The sequence below is a fragment of the Aquarana catesbeiana genome, linkage group LG11 (assembly GCF_042186555.1).
Source record: "Aquarana catesbeiana isolate 2022-GZ linkage group LG11, ASM4218655v1, whole genome shotgun sequence".
NCBI lineage: Eukaryota > Metazoa > Chordata > Amphibia > Anura > Ranidae > Aquarana > Aquarana catesbeiana.
The window spans coordinates 368,222-385,944 of NC_133334.1; the positions used below are offsets into that span (position 1 = coordinate 368,222).

General features: G+C 49.1%; 1 protein-coding gene across 1 annotated transcript in view; it reads left to right on the top strand.

Moving 5' to 3' along the window:
• Nucleotides 1–17,235, top strand: part of OTOG (otogelin) — a 310,396-nt gene extending 293,161 nt beyond the window's left edge. Inside the window, exons 52-54 of the mRNA XM_073605993.1 lie at nt 12,169–12,214; nt 15,173–15,252; nt 16,482–17,235. Of these exons, the coding sequence (XP_073462094.1) occupies nt 12,169–12,214; nt 15,173–15,252; nt 16,482–16,682 (327 nt within the window). The 3' untranslated portion in view covers nt 16,683–17,235. The remainder of the gene's footprint in view (nt 1–12,168; nt 12,215–15,172; nt 15,253–16,481) is intronic.
• Nucleotides 17,236–17,723: the final 488 nt, after the last annotated feature.

The following is a 17,723-nucleotide window of genomic DNA, read 5'->3' on the forward strand; positions in this document are numbered from 1 at the left end:
GCATTGAGGGGCCAATGGACGGGGCCATGTACTGTAAGATCTTGGATGAGAACCTTCTTCCCTCATCCAGAACACTGAAGATGGGTCATGGATGGGTCTTCCAGCATGACAATGACCCAAAACATATCACCAAGGCAACAAAGGAGTGGCTCAAGAAGAAGCACATTAAGGTCATGGAGTCTCCAGACCTTAATCCTATAGAAAATGTATGGAGGAGCTGAAACTTCGAGTTGCCAAGCCACAGCCAAGAAACCTTAAGGATTTAGAGAAGATCTGTAAAGAAGACAAAATTCCTCCTGAGATGTGAGCAAACCTGATCACCACCTACAAGAAACGTCTGACCTCTGTGATCTCCAACAAGGGTTTCTCCACCAACTACTAAGGGGATCAAATACTTATTTTACTCACTGAACTCCATTTATAACATTTGTATTGTGTGATTTTTCTGGATTTTTGGTTGATATTCTGTCTCTATCATATAAAATACATCTATGATAAAAATTATAGACCCTTCATTTCTATGTAAGGGGGCAAAACTTACACAATCTACAGGGGAGACGATCAGTATTTTCTCCTCTGTATATTGGAAGCAATGGCAGCACTCCCAGAACTGGGCCCAAGGAGTATTTATTGGGCAGCCAATGTTTCCGTGACACTTATCCCACCTTTCTCGAGGCCTTCATAAAGGTATGACGTGTCCCTGCAGAAGATTGGCCATTGGTCACACCAGGATCATTTCTAAACACTACAAACAATGGCGGCACTCGCTGGCATGAGGAGGATCAATGAGATAAATTCCACTTTCCTGTACATTCCATGTCTTGGAGTGCAGGTCACCAGACTTCGATCGCGGGTCATGTCCTGCAACCTTCAGGTTATTGGACACTGACAAAAGCTGGGCATGTTTGGATATAACCCCTCCCCCCGGCTCTGTGGGACTCCAGGCTTTGCTGGTGTTCTTAGGTGATGGATCTCTTATGGAGAACTTTCTAAACTATTCTTTTTAATTATCGCTACAACTGACATTTCCAGATCCAGCTGCCTATATTCTTTGGGCTCACTAGCAATTTCCAGATCAGTTACCTTTGATGTACACCCTGGGAACTGTACCCGGACCCCACAGCAGCGGGGGAGGGGGGCTGGCCTGTAATCTTTGCATAAGGCACTGGATCCTGCGTCTGACGCTCACCTTGGTATGTGGTGCATCATGGTGCCATACTGGTCCGGGGCCGCGGTCCATTCCTATGGCACCCAGACCCTGCAGACCCTTTCTGAAGTTCACACACTGTGATGGGTGAAGTTGGGTTCCTTCAAGGAAGATGCATGGATAAGATAAGATGGGTCGCCCTGTATTTATGACAGAGTCTTCTTTTTATATGTGGAGTGTCATCTCCCGCTGGAAAGTCTCTATTACATGGGACATAGTTAAAGTAGAACTATAGGCAATCTTTTTTTTCATTTTGGATGGAATAAGGTAGGGTTATAACCCCTGTCAGATTTTTTTTTTTTTTTTTGCCATCTGTGTCCCATTGTGGAGATTTCGCTTCACTTCCTGTTCCATAGTCATAACAGGAAGTGAGAAGAAATCCCTGAAAATGAAGGGAATTCCTTGGGAACCCCCAGAGAACACATAGTGCATGTTGGCTGATCTCCTGATTACTTATTGTCCAGAGACACAGCAACAGGATGGCAGTCAGTTCCTGGGTTATGGCTACTCCATTCACAGATACCCTCTTACTCCACATCTGTTTGTGAGTCCCTCACAGGGGAGGTGAGGAGCAGAACTGACAAGGAGCAGGGGAGACGAGGACCGGATAGCACTCGGGGTACAGACAGCATTAAGGAAAACCAGAAAGAATGCTCAGGGCCATAGGTGTTCCCCTGGGTCGGAGTACGGTCCTATACTGACAGTTCCCTTTCTCTAATTCTAGGCTCCTTCCCAGGCGACCTTATCTGACTAAGGCAAATTTCACTGCAACTGTGTCTGATTTCTTTGGGAGACTCCCTGACCTTTTAGAACCTTCTGTCTCCAGAGCCCAAAAGTGTTCTTCTGCCTCTCCAGCACCTGAATCTATTCCGGAGGATGACCATGATCCTCCTAATCTCTTTGAGGATGATATTAAGGAGGGTAAGGTGGATGAAGAAGATCCTGTAGAGGAATGTTCTCCAGGGAAGGCTTCACACACCATATGCTTTCTACAGTGAACCCACCTATGAAGGTGGTATGTACCAACCTTTACCCAGCAAAAATCTACTCGGCCATAACCATCTCCTATGGGCATAAAATAGCTGGAGAATTCCAGAAAGACCTTTCTTCTGCACACACAATTACTGTGCTTTGCATTAGGATTGGCCACATTCTGAAAAGGTTTTAATTCCTCCAAAAATGTTGCTGACTTCTATCCCATGGACAAGGACTGTATTAAAAAATGGTCTTTCCCGGTAAGGAATCCTGCTGTTTCTGTTCTCATCAAGCATCTCATCGGGTGTGTCCACCTTCAAGGATTCTGTTAATAGACACTTCAAACAGTTTTGAAGACAATCTTTGCTCTTACCGGTCCTGCCTTACAACCAGCGATTGCCGGTATGTTCATTTGCCAGACTGTGCTACCTGGGTTGGAGAAATGAATAGAGAGCACGATCATCATTGAGGACCTTGTTCTGCTGGAACAATGGCAGCTCATGCCCTCAGCTCCTCTGTCTTGTATTGGAATCTTAGGGAAAGTACTTCACCAGTATGACAATGGACAGAATTTCGTGGTTAAAGGCTTGGTCTGCTGAGCCAGCTTATAAAGGACATCTCTTCTACATGCCTTTTGATGGTGAACACCTTTTTGGTGAACCCTTTGAAAAATATATTCAGGAATTAAGGGTTGGGGAAAGTACTTCTACCCCACAAAAACAGCTGAAGCCTACTACTAGCATGGCTACCACCTCCTTCCACTGAAAGTGGTCCTTTCATTTCACCCAGAGTGGGTCCAACCTTTCATCGCAAGCCTTAGAACCCTTCAAGCGTACCCAGAAGCCCTCTTCATAGTGAAGGGGCCATCTCACCGTCCGGAGTAGGACGTCTGTCGGCATTTGTGCCATTATGGTTCAGAGACATCCTGGACCTCGGGGTCCAGTCTGTCGTTTCCAGGGGCTACAAAATAGAATTTCTGTTCCTCCCCCATCCTCCATTCCTACCTTCTAATCAACCAGCTTCACCTCAAAGGCAGGCAGATTTTAGCAGCCCTGAATCTATTGCAGGGACAAGGAGTGATAATCTCACTTCCTGCAGAGGAAAGGTCAAAGGGTTTTACGCCATTGTGGACCTAAAATCCTTAAACCTATATCTGTGTGTCCCCAAATTCCGCATGAATTCCACAAGATCTGTTAGGGTTTCGCTCAGATTAGTGGAATTTCTGGCATCAATGATGTCTATCTTCACATTCCCACCTCTTCTGCACACCAACGCTTTCTACACTGTCCTGTGAGAGACTAACATTCAATCTGTTATTCAGGTGTCCTCCACACCAAGAGCCTTCACAGAAGTACTTGCTTCAATCCTGGCCCTGCTACTATCTTAGGGCATCCATGTCCCGGGGTACCTACTGTATATCCCCTGCTGCTGAAAGATTGCTCCACCATGGTTCTGCTTTTCAAAATTCAAAGGACACTCAAGTTTTATCAAACTTTCTGGGTGATGAACTTCCAGAAGCCTGTGCTCCAACCTTTCCATTATCTGGAGTATTTGAGACTGATCTTGGACACAGCCCAGGCAACATTTTCCTTCCCTAGGTATAGATTGCTTCTCTGAGGTCCAGCTGACCAATTCTCAGGCCAACCAGCCATCCCATAGCCCGCTTCTTTATTAGGGTCCTGGACCTCATGGTTGCCTCTTTCCAGGTTTGCCCTGTGCTCAGTTACACCATTGCAGATCAATATTCTCACAATTTGGGACAAGGAGATCTTCTCTCTGGATTGCCCACCACTGATGTCCAGCCTTGCAAACAACTTCCTGGCATGCAAAAAAGCCGCTGCTCCCAGGTGATGTGTACTGACCATAAACTTCAAAGAATGCTACAACCATGAGGAGCATGGCCTGCTACTGCAAGCAGACTACTAGTAAGGAACAATTTGGAGGAATGGCAGCACTCCCATATAATGCAAAAAGGCTTTATTATATCCAAAACATGTAAAAACAATCCATACGGGCGGGGGAACAAAAAGGCTGACGCGTTTCACACGTAAATGTGCTTTGTCATTACCATATGGAAATGTGAGTGTTATCCCAATATATATATATATATATATATATATATGGAAATAGATTTCAGAGAAAATTGAGTTCTGTCCCTGATACTTTTTTATTTGCACTAACATACAAGCTTTCGGGGTATGTCCCCTTCTTCAAGGTCCAAGCAGTACTGATTCACAAATTTTTAAGCAGAATGTTAATGAAGAAAAAAAAAAAAAAAGGGAAAACCAAACACATACAAATCAATGGTAATAAAGATAGCAGCTTGGACCTTGAAGAAGGGGACATACCCCGAAAGCTTGTCCTGAAAAATTGTATGTTAGTGCAAATAAAAAAGTATCACGGACAGAACTCAATTTTCTCTGTCAGAATTGCACTAATACGGCTACAATCACATCAAGTATGAAATAGATTTCAAAATTGAACTCCCATTTCCTGTATCAAGTTCTCATCATGACAATCAAATTCAAACAACGTTTGATATAATATGAACGATGCAATTTTAACAAACATCATTCTAAAAACATCAACCAGTACATGAGCAAAGTAAAAACCAAAAACATTTCTAAACATAGAAGACATGAAACTGTGGAGGATCAATAATGAGGACATCAATGTATACAATGTATACAAAACACAAATCCTTTCGATCGATTGAATGACCACGTTGGCGATACTGAAAAGGAGCTGCCACTAACGTTGCCGGACATTGTAATGAGATTCATAATGGTGATACTTCCTTGATACAAATCCAGAAAGGATTATCACACGGAGACGAGGAGGTGACAGTTCTGGGATGTTGTGTAGATGTGAAGTGTATTGGATATTTGATTTACAAACCAGAATTCCAAAGGGTTTAAACTTTGAATGGGACTGAACCCATTATTATGATTGACCATGGAATACAATAGATAAATGCCATTGGTTCATCTAGGCCTGGCTCTTTACTGATCAGTATATGTACACACGGCACATACATGTACTCTGACTGATCAGTATATGTACACACGGCACATACATGTATTCTGACTGATCAGTATATGTACACACGGCACATACATGTATTCTGATAAGTATGTGTACACACGGCACATACATGTATTCTGATAAGTATATGTACACACGGCACATACATGTATTCTGATAAGTATATGTACACACGGCACATACATGTATTCTGACTGATCAGTATATGTACACACGGCACATACATGTATTCTGATAAGTATGTGTACACACGGCACATACATGTATTCTGATAAGTATATGTACACACGGCACATACATGTATTCTGATAAGTATATGTACACACGGCACATACATGTATTCTGATAAGTATATGTACACACGGCACATACATGTATTCTGATCAGTATATGTACACACGACACATACATGTATTCTGATAAGTATATGTACACACGGCACATACATGTATTCTGATAAGTATATGTACACACGGCACATACATGTATTCTGATAAGTATATGTACACACGGCACATACATGTATTCTGATAAGTATATATACACACGGCACATACATGTATTCTGACTGATCAGTATATGTACACACGGCACATACATGTATTCTGACTGATCAGTATATGTACACACGGCACATACATGTATTCTGACTGATCAGTATATGTACACACGGCACATACATGTATTCTGATAAGTATATGTACACACGGCACATACATGTATTCTGGTAAGTATATGTACACACGGCACATACATGTATTCTGATAAGTATATGTACACACGGCACATACATGTATTCTGGTAAGTATATGTACACACGGCACATACATGTATTCTGATAAGTATATGTACACATGGCACATACATGTATTCTGATAAGTATATGTACACATGGCACATACATGTATTCTGATAAGTATATGTACACACGGCACATACATGTATTCTGATAAGTATATATACACACGGCACATACATGTATTCTGACTGATCAGTATATGTACACACGGCACATACATGTATTCTGACTGATAAGTATATGTACACACGGCACATACATGTATTCTGACTGATCAGTATATGTACACACGGCACATACATGTATTCTGACTGATCAGTATATGTACACACGGCACATACATGTATTCTGACTGATCAGTATATGTACACACGGCACATACATGTATTCTGATAAGTATATGTACACATGGCACATACATGTATTCTGATAAGTATATGTACACATGGCACATACATGTATTCTGATAAGTATATGTACACACGGCACATACATGTATTCTGACTGATCAGTATATGTACACACGGCACATACATGTATTCTGACTGATCAGTATATGTACACACGGCACATACATGTATTCTGACATGTGACTGTTGATCAATAATATTTACAGTCCATAGTATATAATTCCCCTCTTCTCACTTGATATGAATTTGGAGGCGGTATATCTGTATGTACATATTCCGGGATTTGTGTTTTGTATACATTGATGTCCTCATTATTGATCCTCCACAGTCTCATGTCTGCTGTGCTTACAAATGTTTTTACTTTGCTCATGTCCTGGTTTATGTTTGATAAAATGTCATCGTTCATATTATATCAAACGTTGTTTGATTGTCATGATGAGAACTTTGTACAGGAAATGGGAGTTTAATTTTGAACTCCATTTTCATATATATATATATATATATATATTGGGATAACACTCACATTTCTATATATATATATATATATTGGGATAACACTCACATTTCTATATATATATATATATTGGGATAACACTCACATTTCTATATATATATATATATTGGGATAACACTCACATTTCTATATATATATATATATATATATTGGGATAACACTCACATTTCTATATATATATATATATATTGGGATAACACTCACATTTCTATATATATATATATATATTGGGATAACACTCACATTTCTATATATATATATATATTGGGATAACACTCACATTTCTATATATATATATATATATTGGGATAACACTCACATTTCTATATATATATATATATATTGGGATAACACTCACATTTCTATATATATATATATATATTGGGATAACACTCACATTTCTATATATATATATATATTGGGATAACACTCACATTTCTATATATATATATATATTGGGATAACACTCACATTTCTATATATATATATATATTGGGATAACACTCACATTTCTATATATATATATATATTGGGATAACACTCACATTTCTATATATATATATATATATTGGGATAACACTTACATTTCTATATATATATATATATTGGGATAACACTCACATTTCTATATATATATATATATATTGGGATAACACTCACATTTCCATATGGTAATGACAAAGCACATTTACATGTGAAACGCGTCGGCCTCTTCGTTCCCCCGCCCGTATGGATTGTTTTTACATGTTTTGGATATAATAAAGCCTTTTTTGCATTATATGGGGGTGCTGCCATTCCTCCGACTTCCTGGCATGGTGGATTTCCAACTTGGGAATCTGGGAAATGGCTCCTTTCCTCTGACTGGGTGGTGGAGATGAGCTGGGTGAGGTCCACAGCTCCCTGATTGCTCAGAGAACCGCAACCCAACAGGAGTTAATGTTCCCCGTCAGCATTCTGGAACTTAGAGCCATAAGATTGACTCTGCTGGACCCTTCTCCTACATGGTCACCCAGGAGGGGGGCAGTGGAAGGACACAAACCACCAAAGGGGGGTGCCAGAAGTCAGGTGGTGCCAGAAGTCAGGGGGTGCCAGAAGTCAGGTGGTGCCAGAAGTCAGGGGGTACCAGAAGTCAGGGGGTACCAGAAGTCAGGTGGTGCCAGAAGTCAGGGGGTACCAGAAGTCAGGTGGTGCCAGAAGTCAGGTGGTGCCAGAAGTCAGGGGGTGCCAGAAGTCAGGTGGTGCCAGAAGTCAGGGGGTGCCAGAAGTCAGGTGGTGCCAGAAGTCAGGTGGTGCCAGAAGTCAGGGGGTCCAGAAGTCAGGGGGTGCCAGAAGTCAGGTGGTGCCAGAAGTCAGGGGGTACCAGAAGTCAGGGGGTCCAGAAGTCAGGGGGTCCAGAAGTCAGGGGGTCCAGAAGTCAGGGGGTGCCAGAAGTCAGGGGGTACCAGAAGTCAGGGGGTGCCAGAAGTCAGGGGGTACCAGAAGTCAGGGGGTGCCAGAAGTCAGGTGGTGCCAGAAGTCAGGTGGTGCCAGAAGTCAGGGGGTGCCAGAAGTCAGGTGGTGCCAGAAGTCAGGTGGTGCCAGAAGTCAGGGGGTGCCAGAAGTCAGGTGGTGCCAGAAGTCAGGTGGTGCCAGAAGTCAGGGGGTGCCAGAAGTCAGGTGGTGCCAGAAGTCAGGTGGTGCCAGAAGTCAGGGGGTACCAGAAGTCAGGGGGTACCAGAAGTCAGGGGGTGCCAGAAGTCAGGTGGTGCCAGAAGTCAGGGGGTGCCAGAAGTCAGGGGGTACCAGAAGTCAGGGGGTGCCAGAAGTCAGGGGGTACCAGAAGTCAGGGGGTACCAGAAGTCAGGTGGTGCCAGAAGTCAGGGGGTGCCAGAAGTCAGGGGGTGCCAGAAGTCAGGGGGTCCAGAAGTCAGGGGGTGCCAGAAGTCAGGGGGTACCAGAAGTCAGGGGGTACCAGAAGTCAGGCGGTGCCAGAAGTCAGGGGGTCCAGAAGTCAGGGGGTGCCAGAAGTCAGGGGGTACCAGAAGTCAGGGGGTCCAGAAGTCAGGGGGTGCCAGAAGTCAGGGGGTACCAGAAGTCAGGCGGTGCCAGAAGTCAGGCGGTGCCAGAAGTTGAGCAGCCCTGAAGGAAGCAAGTCTGATTCTCTGCTGGGCAGATAAACACATTCCAGCTCTCTGCTCTCTACATCCCGGTGGAGCTATTGTGTTCTCCCAGTGGGGGGCAGTGGGGGGGGCAGGGAGCTGTCCCTGTCGGGAGAACACAATGATTATTGATAGCAGCTGTGGCCAATGGAAGTAATCTCATGCTGAAAATCCGAGATCATGGTTGTACCCAAGTCAGTCGATCCATTGACCTGGGTACCTTCAGTCGATCCATTGGCCTGGGTACCTTCAGTCGATCCATTGGCCTGGGTACCTTCAGTCGATCCATTGGCCTGGGTACCTTCAGTCGATCCATTGGCCTGGGTACCTTCAGTCGATCCATTGGCCTGGGTACCTTCAGTCGATCCATTGGCCTGGGTACCTTCAGTCGATCCATTGGCCTGGGTACTTTCAGTCGATCCATTGACCTGGGTACCTTCAGTCGATCCATTGACCTGGGTACTTTCAGTTGATCCATTGGCCTGGGTACCTTCAGTCGATCCATTGGCCTGGGTACTTTCAGTCGATCCATTGACCTGGGTACCTTCAGTCGATCCATTGACCTGGGTACTTTCAGTTGATCCATTGGCCTGGGTACCTTCAGTCGATCCATTGACCTGGGTACTTTCAGTCGATCCATTGACCTGGGTACCTTCAGTCGATCCATTGACCTGGGTACTTTCAGTCGATCCATTGACCTGGGTACCTTCAGTCGATCCATTGACCTGGGTACTTTCAGTTGATCCATTGGCCTGGGTACCTTCAGTCGATCCATTGACCTGGGTACTTTCAGTCGATCCATTGACCTGGGTACCTTCAGTCGATCCATTGACCTGGGTACCTTCAGTCGATCCATTGGCCTGGGTACCTTCAGTCGATCCATTGGCCTGGGTACCTTCAGTCGATCCATTGGCCTGGGTACCTTCAGTCGATCCATTGGCCTGGGTACCTTCAGTCGATCCATTGGCCTGGGTACCTTCAGTCGATCCATTGGCCTGGGTACCTTCAGTCGATCCATTGGCCTGGGTACTTTCAGTCGATCCATTGACCTGGGTACCTTCAGTCGATCCATTGACCTGGGTACTTTCAGTTGATCCATTGGCCTGGGTACCTTCAGTCGATCCATTGGCCTGGGTACTTTCAGTCGATCCATTGACCTGGGTACCTTCAGTCGATCCATTGACCTGGGTACTTTCAGTTGATCCATTGGCCTGGGTACCTTCAGTCGATCCATTGACCTGGGTACTTTCAGTCGATCCATTGACCTGGGTACCTTCAGTCGATCCATTGACCTGGGTACTTTCAGTCGATCCATTGACCTGGGTACCTTCAGTCGATCCATTGACCTGGGTACTTTCAGTTGATCCATTGGCCTGGGTACCTTCAGTCGATCCATTGACCTGGGTACTTTCAGTCGATCCATTGACCTGGGTACCTTCAGTCGATCCATTGGCCTGGGTACTTTCAGTCGATCCATTGACCTGGGTACCTTCAGTCGATCCATTGACCTGGGTACTTTCAGTTGATCCATTGGCCTGGGTACCTTCAGTCGATCCATTGGCCTGGGTACTTTCAGTCGATCCATTGACCTGGGTACCTTCAGTCGATCCATTGACCTGGGTACTTTCAGTTGATCCATTGGCCTGGGTACCTTCAGTCGATCCATTGACCTGGGTACTTTCAGTCGATCCATTGACCTGGGTACCTTCAGTCGATCCATTGACCTGGGTACTTTCAGTCGATCCATTGACCTGGGTACCTTCAGTCGATCCATTGGCCTGGGTACCTTCAGTCGATCCATTGGCCTGGGTACCTTCAGTCGATCCATTGACCTGGGTACCTTCAGTCGATCCATTGACCTGGGTACCTTCAGTCGATCCATTGACCTGGGTACTTTCAGTCGATCCATTGGCCTGGGTACCTTCAGTCGATCCATTGGCCTGGGTACCTTCAGTCGATCCATTGACCTGGGTACCTTCAGTCGATCCATTGACCTGGGTACCTTCAGTCGATCCATTGACTTGGGTACCTTCAGTCGATCCATTGACCTGGGTACCTTCAGTCGATCCATTGACCTGGGTACCTTCAGTCGATCCATTGACCTGGGTACTTTCAGTCGATCCATTGGCCTGGGTACCTTCAACCTGAGATTGGAACCATCTTTGGCCAGCTTTAGAATTGAACATTTGATTAAGCATGATGGCTTCAGCTCAGGGCTCCTGGTTGTCGGGAAGCCAACATCCACCAGCGTCCTAGCAACCAGTGATTATCCCCACCCAGCTCAATCAGCTGTCAGCCGGGGATTTTCCACTGATGAACGAAGCAAAGAGGTGGGAAGAGTGTAAAAACAAAAGCGAGGGGGGGGGGTTTCCACACAATTCTTGGAAGGCCCTTCAGGTCTGGTATGAAATTTAGAGGGAAAACCAGCCCAGGCATGAGGTCCCCCCAAATTCTATACCAGACTCTTCAGACCCCCCAACCACCGGGCCAGGGGTGTGGGGAAGTGGCCGTTATCCCCAACAACATGAGGCATGTGGCCTGGCATGGTTCAGGAGGCAGGGGGAGGGGGGCACATGCTGGGATAAGGGTCCGCTATGGATTTTTGATGGTTGTTAGGATGCCAGCGATTGATTGCTCCCCGACAACCAACGTCCCTGAGATGACCCATCACATTACTACCAATGTAAAATGTTTCACCTCCAGCCTGAGGGCCAAAGTGTTCAATACCGAGAAATCATCCAACACCTTCCTTCCTTCCTGACCCGGAGACCTCCGAGATAAATACATGAGGAGGAGGCGCTGTCTGTATCAATAGTGATCTCTATGGATAGGGATACAGAGTAACTCATAATGGATAGATTAGGGGTCAGAAGGAGATGAATTCTGATTGGTTGTGATGAATAATGAGATGAATTCTGATTGGTTGTGATGAATAATGAGATGAATTCTGATTGGCTGTGATGAATAATGAGATGAATTCTGATTGGTTGTGATGAATAATGAGATGAATTCTGATTGGCTGTGATGAATGTGGGACAGAATTGGTGAATATTCTTTGGTTTTTCTCTCTCGTCCTCTAGATGGGCGGATACGTGGTTTCCTTCCTGGAGGGATGCTGCAAAACATGTAAGTAAATTGTCAGCTATGGCGCTGTCATAGGAGGAGCGCAGAACATTTCCCTCCACAATGGTTGGAAGAGGGGGGTGGAGCTCTGCCGGGAATAACTCCGCATTATATATATCACCAAAAGTATTGGGACGCCTGCCTTTACACACATGAACTTTAATGGCCTCCAAGTCTTTGTCTGGAAGGTTCAATATATTGATCTCATCCATGTCTCTATGGAGCTTGCTTTGTGCTCTGGTCCCAATCATTTGGTGTGGGGGGGAGAGGAGGGGGATTATGGTGTGGGGGGGTGGAGGGGGGATTATGGTGTGGGGGGGAGAGGAGGGGGATTATGGTGTGGGGGGAGGGGGATTATGGTGTGGGGGGGAGAGGAGGGGGATTATGGTGTGGGGGGAGAGGAGGGGGATTATGGTGTGGGGGGAGGGGAGGGGGATTATGGTGTGGGGGGAGGGGAGGGGGATTATGGTGTGGGGGGGAGAGGAGGGGGATTATGGTGTGGGGGGAGGGGGATTATGGTGTGGGGGGGAGAGGAGGGGGATTATGGTGTGGGGGGAGAGGAGGGGGATTATGGTGTGGGGGGGAGAGGAGGGGGATTATGGTGTGGGGGGAGGGGGATTATGGTGTGGGGGGGAGAGGAGGGGGATTATGGTGTGGGGGGAGAGGAGGGGGATTATGGTGTGGGGGGAGGGGAGGGGGATTATGGTGTGGGGGGAGGGGAGGGGGATTATGGTGGGGGGGTGGAGGGGGGATTATGGTGTGGGGGGAGGGGGATTATGGTGTGGGGGGGTGGAGGGGGGATTATGGTGTGGGGGGGAGAGGAGGGGGATTATGGTGTGGGGGGAGGGGAGGGGGATTATGGTGTGGGGGGAGGGGAGGGGGATTATGGTGGGGGGGTGGAGGGGGGATTATGGTGTGGGAGAGGGGGGATTATGGTGTGGAGGAACTTGACTGGCCTGCACAGAGTCCTGACCTCAACCCGATAGAACATCTTTGGGATGAATTAGAGTGTAGACTATGAGCCAGGCCTTCTCATCCAACATCAACGCCTGACCTCACAAATGCTCTTCTGGAAGAATGGTTAAACATTCCCATAGACACCCTCCTAAACCTTGTGGACGGCCTTCCCAGAAGAGGTGAAGCTGTTATAGCTGTAAAGGGCGGAGCCAACTCAATATTGAACCCTCCGGACTAAGACTGGGGGGTCATTAAAGGTCATGTGTGTATAAAGGCAGGCGTCCCAATACTTTTGGGAATATCGTGTATATACACGGAGTACGGGTCTGATATATACACAGATTACAGTCCAGCCTGCACTCTGATCCCGGGGGGTCGGACACGCGGTCAGAATTCCTCCAATTTGCAGACAATTTCCTCCACTAAACACAACAACGTCTTTCCTGGAATCCAGAGCCAAGTGCGCCCCCCAAAGGTGGAGGATTGATAGCCTTCTAGAGTCCACAGAAACCATCGCTGACATAGCAGACTACCAGCCCAGCCCCAGGCCAGGAAGTGTCAGCTCTTGGGACCAGGAAGTGTCAGCTCTTTGGGCCAGGAAGTGTCAGCTCTTGGGGCCAGGAAGTGTCAGCTCTTGGGGCCAGGAAGTGTCAGCTCTTGGGGCCAGGAAGTGTCAGCTCTTGGGACCAGGAAGTTTCAGCTCTTGGGGCCAGGAAGTATCAGCTCTTGGGGCCAGGAAGTGTCAGCTCTTGGGGCCAGGAAGTGTCAGCTCTTGGGGCCAGGAAGTGTCAGCTCTTGGGGCCAGGAAGTGTCAGCTCTTGGGACCAGGAAGTGTCAGCTCTTGGGACCAGGAAGTGTCAGCTCTTGGGGCCAGGAAGTGTCAGCTCTTGGGGCCAGGAAGTGTCAGCTCTTGGGGCCAGGAAGTGTCAGCTCTTGGGGCCAGGAAGTGTCAGCTCTTGGGGCCAGGAAGTGTCAGCTCTTGGGACCAGGAAGTGTCAGCTCTTGGGGCCAGGAAGTATCAGCTCTTGGGGCCAGGAAGTGTCAGCTCTTGGGGCCAGGAAGTGTCAGTTCTTGGGGCCAGGAAGTGTCAGCTCTTGCGGCCAGGAAGTGTCAGCTCTTGGGGCCAGGAAGTTTCAGCTCTTGGGGCCAGGAAGTATCAGCTCTTGGGGCCAGGAAGTGTCAGCTCTTGGGGCCAGGAAGTGTCAGCTCTTGGGGCCAGGAAGTGTCAGCTCTTGGGGCCAGGAAGTGTCAGCTCTTGGGACCAGGAAGTGTCAGCTCTTGGGGCCAGGAAGTGTCAGCTCTTGGGGCAGGAAGTGTCAGCTCTTGGGGCCAGGAAGTGTCAGCTCTTGGGACCAGGAAGTGTCAGCTCTTGGGGCCAGGAAGTATCAGCTCTTGGGGCCAGGAAGTGTCAGCTCTTGGGGCCAGGAAGTGTCAGTTCTTGGGGCCAGGAAGTGTCAGCTCTTGGGGCCAGGAAGTGTCAGCTCTTGGGGCCAGGAAGTGTCAGCTCTTGGGGCCAGGAAGTATCAGCTCTTGGGGCCAGGAAGTGTCAGCTCTTGGGGCCAGGAAGTATCAGCTCTTGGGGCCAGGAAGTGTCAGCTCTTGGGGCCAGGAAGTGTCAGCTCTGAGGGCGAGGAAGTGTCAGCTCTTAGGGCGAGGAAGTGTCAGCTCTTGGGGCCAGGAAGTATCAGCTCTTGGGGCCAGGAAGTATCAGCTCTTGGGGCCAGGAAGTGTCAGCTCTTGGGGCCAGGAAGTGTCAGCTCTTGGGGCCAGGAAGTGTCAGCTCTGAGGGCCAGGAAGTGTCAGCTCTTAGGGCGAGGAAGTGTCAGCTCTTGGGGCCAGGAAGTGTCAGCTCTGAGGGCCAGGAAGTGTCAGCTCTTAGGGCGAGGAAGTGTCAGCTCTTGGGGCCAGGAAGTGTCAGCTCTGAGGGCCAGGAAGTGTCAGCTCTGAGGGCCAGGAAGTGTCAGCTCTTTGGGCAAGTCCTAAGTAGGATTTTGTGTGTTTCAGGTAAGGAAGATGGAAAGTTCTGTAAGCGGGTGACGGTCCGGATGACGATCAGGAAGAACGATTGTAGAAGTAACACCCCAGTAAGTACATTGTGAGCTCAGCCCATGAAAGGACTGTCACCCCACACATCACACTTCACACTTCTCCTGATCCAGACCACACCGCGTCCACACATCACTTTCAGCAGTTCCGGGGCTCGGCGAGGGTTCCGGAGCTCAGTGGTGGTTCCGGGGTTCGGTGATGGTTCCGGGGTTCGGTGATGGTTCCGGGGTTCGGTGAGGGTTCCGGGGCTCGGTGAGGGTTCCGGGGCTCGGTGAGGGTTTCCGGAGCTCAGCGGTGGTTCCGGGGTTCGGTGATGGTTCCGGGGTTCGGTGAGGGTTCCGGGGCTCGGCGAGGGTTTCCGGAGCTCGGTGATGGTTCCAGGGTTCGGTGAGGGTTCCGGAGCTTAGTGGTGGTTCCGGGGTTCGGTGATGGTTCCGGGGTTTGGTGATGGTTCCGGGGCTCGGCGAGGGTTCCGGAGCTCAGTGGTGGTTCCGGGGTTCGGTGAGGGTTCCGGGGTTCGGTGAGGGTTCCGTGGCTCGCTGAGGGTACCTTGGCTTGGTGAGAGTTCCATGGCTCGGAGAGGGTCCAGGGGCTCAGTGAGGGTTTCATAGCTTGGTGAGGGTTTCATGGCTCGGTGAGGGTTTCATGGCTTGGTGAGGGTTCCGTGGCTCGGTGAGAGTTCCGTGGCTCGGTGAGGGTCCAGTGGCTCGTGAGGGTTTCATGGCTCGGTGAGGGTCCAGGGGCTCGGTGAGGGTTCCGTGGCTCGCTGAGGGTTCGGGTGGCTCAGTGAGGGTTCAGTGGCTCGGTGAGGGTTCAGTGGCTTGGTGAGGGTTCTGTGGCTTGGTGAGGGTACCTTGGCTCAGTGAGGGTTCCGTGGCTCGGTGAGGGTCCAGGGGCTCGATGAGGGTTCCGTGGCTCGGTGAGGGTACCTTGGCTCGGTGAGGGTTCCGTGGCTCGGTGAGGGTTTCGTGGCTCGGTGAGTGTGTCGTGGCTCGGTGAGGGTTCCGTGGCTCGGTGAGGGTTTCGTGGCTCGGTGAGGGTGTCGTGGCTCGGTGAGGGTTTCGTGGCTCGGTGAGGGTTTCGTGGCTCGGTGAGGGTTCCGTGGCTCGGTGAGGGTTTTGTGGCTCGGTGAGGGTTCCGTGGCTCGGTGAGGGTTCCGTGGCTCGGTGAGGGTTTCGTGGCTCGGTGAGGGTTCCGTGGCTCGTGGTGAAGCTGACAGTCTTGGTGAATAGCCATGTTGTTGATGTGGTTCTGCTCTCCTCCGCAGGTGAACATCGTGTCATGTGACGGGAAGTGCCCCTCTGCCAGCATCTACAACTACAACATCAATACCTACGCCCGCTTCTGCAAGTGCTGCCGGGAGCTCGGCCTCCAGCGGCGGGTCATTCAGTTATATTGCACCGGAAACTCCACTTGGGTCAATTATTCCATCCAAGAACCGACAGACTGTTCCTGCCAGTGGTCCTAAACCCAATGGACAGAGAGGGAGAACCGGGATCGGGTGGAGGGTGGTGGGCTTGTAGTCTGGTCCACCTCGTCAGAACGGTTTCCCAGGAAAAGTGCCAATCTTCTGAATATTTATCGCAGGAACTTGCAGCCAGGCAGACGCCGCCGCACTTCGCTTTCCTTCCACTCCTTAGTCCTAGAATCCAATGACAGCGCCCCCTCCACCCAGAACTGGGAATGGTGTGTCTGTGTGCGTCCGCTCGCCATGCCTCACCTCTGTGCCAACCACACCCTCCACTCACCTGTACACCTCAATGCAGCCAATGGAAAGCCATGCGGGACAGCTGCGGAGAGGACAAGCTTCAGGTTTACCCATCCTCCGCTGAATTCATAATGACCCCCCACCTGCCCCCCTCCTCTGTAATGACCCATTTCACCATCGGGTGGCGCTGTCACTCAGCACTGCTGTATAATGTGACCCACAGAGCTTACACTCTAACCCCCCACACTGGACTCTGTAAGTTATTGTCTGTAGTCTGCCATCGCAATGCACATGTTGGAAGTAAATTGTATGATTGATAAGATGATTGGTCCAAAGAGCCTCACCTGAACCTCACATCATAGGGGGATGGAGATCACACACGGGGGGAGGGGAGAGTCTGGGATGGTGTCGGAGATCACACACGGGGGGGGAGGGGAGAGTCTGGGACGGTGTCGGAGATCACACACGGGGGGAGGGGAGAGTCTGGGATGGTGTCGGAGATCACACACGGGGGGGAGGGGAGAGTCTGGGACGGTGTCGGAGATCACACACGGGGGGGAGGGGAGAGTCTGGGATGGTGTCGGAGATCACACACGGGGGGGAGGGGAGAGTCTGGGATGGTGTCGGAGATCACACACGGGGGGGGAGGGGAGAGTCTGGGATGGTGTCGGAGATCACACACGGGGGGGAGGGGAGAGTCTGGGACGGTGTCGGAGATCACACACGGGGGGAGGGGAGAGTCTGGGACGGTGTCGGAGATCACACACGGGGGGAGGGGAGAGTCTGGGACGGTGTCGGAGA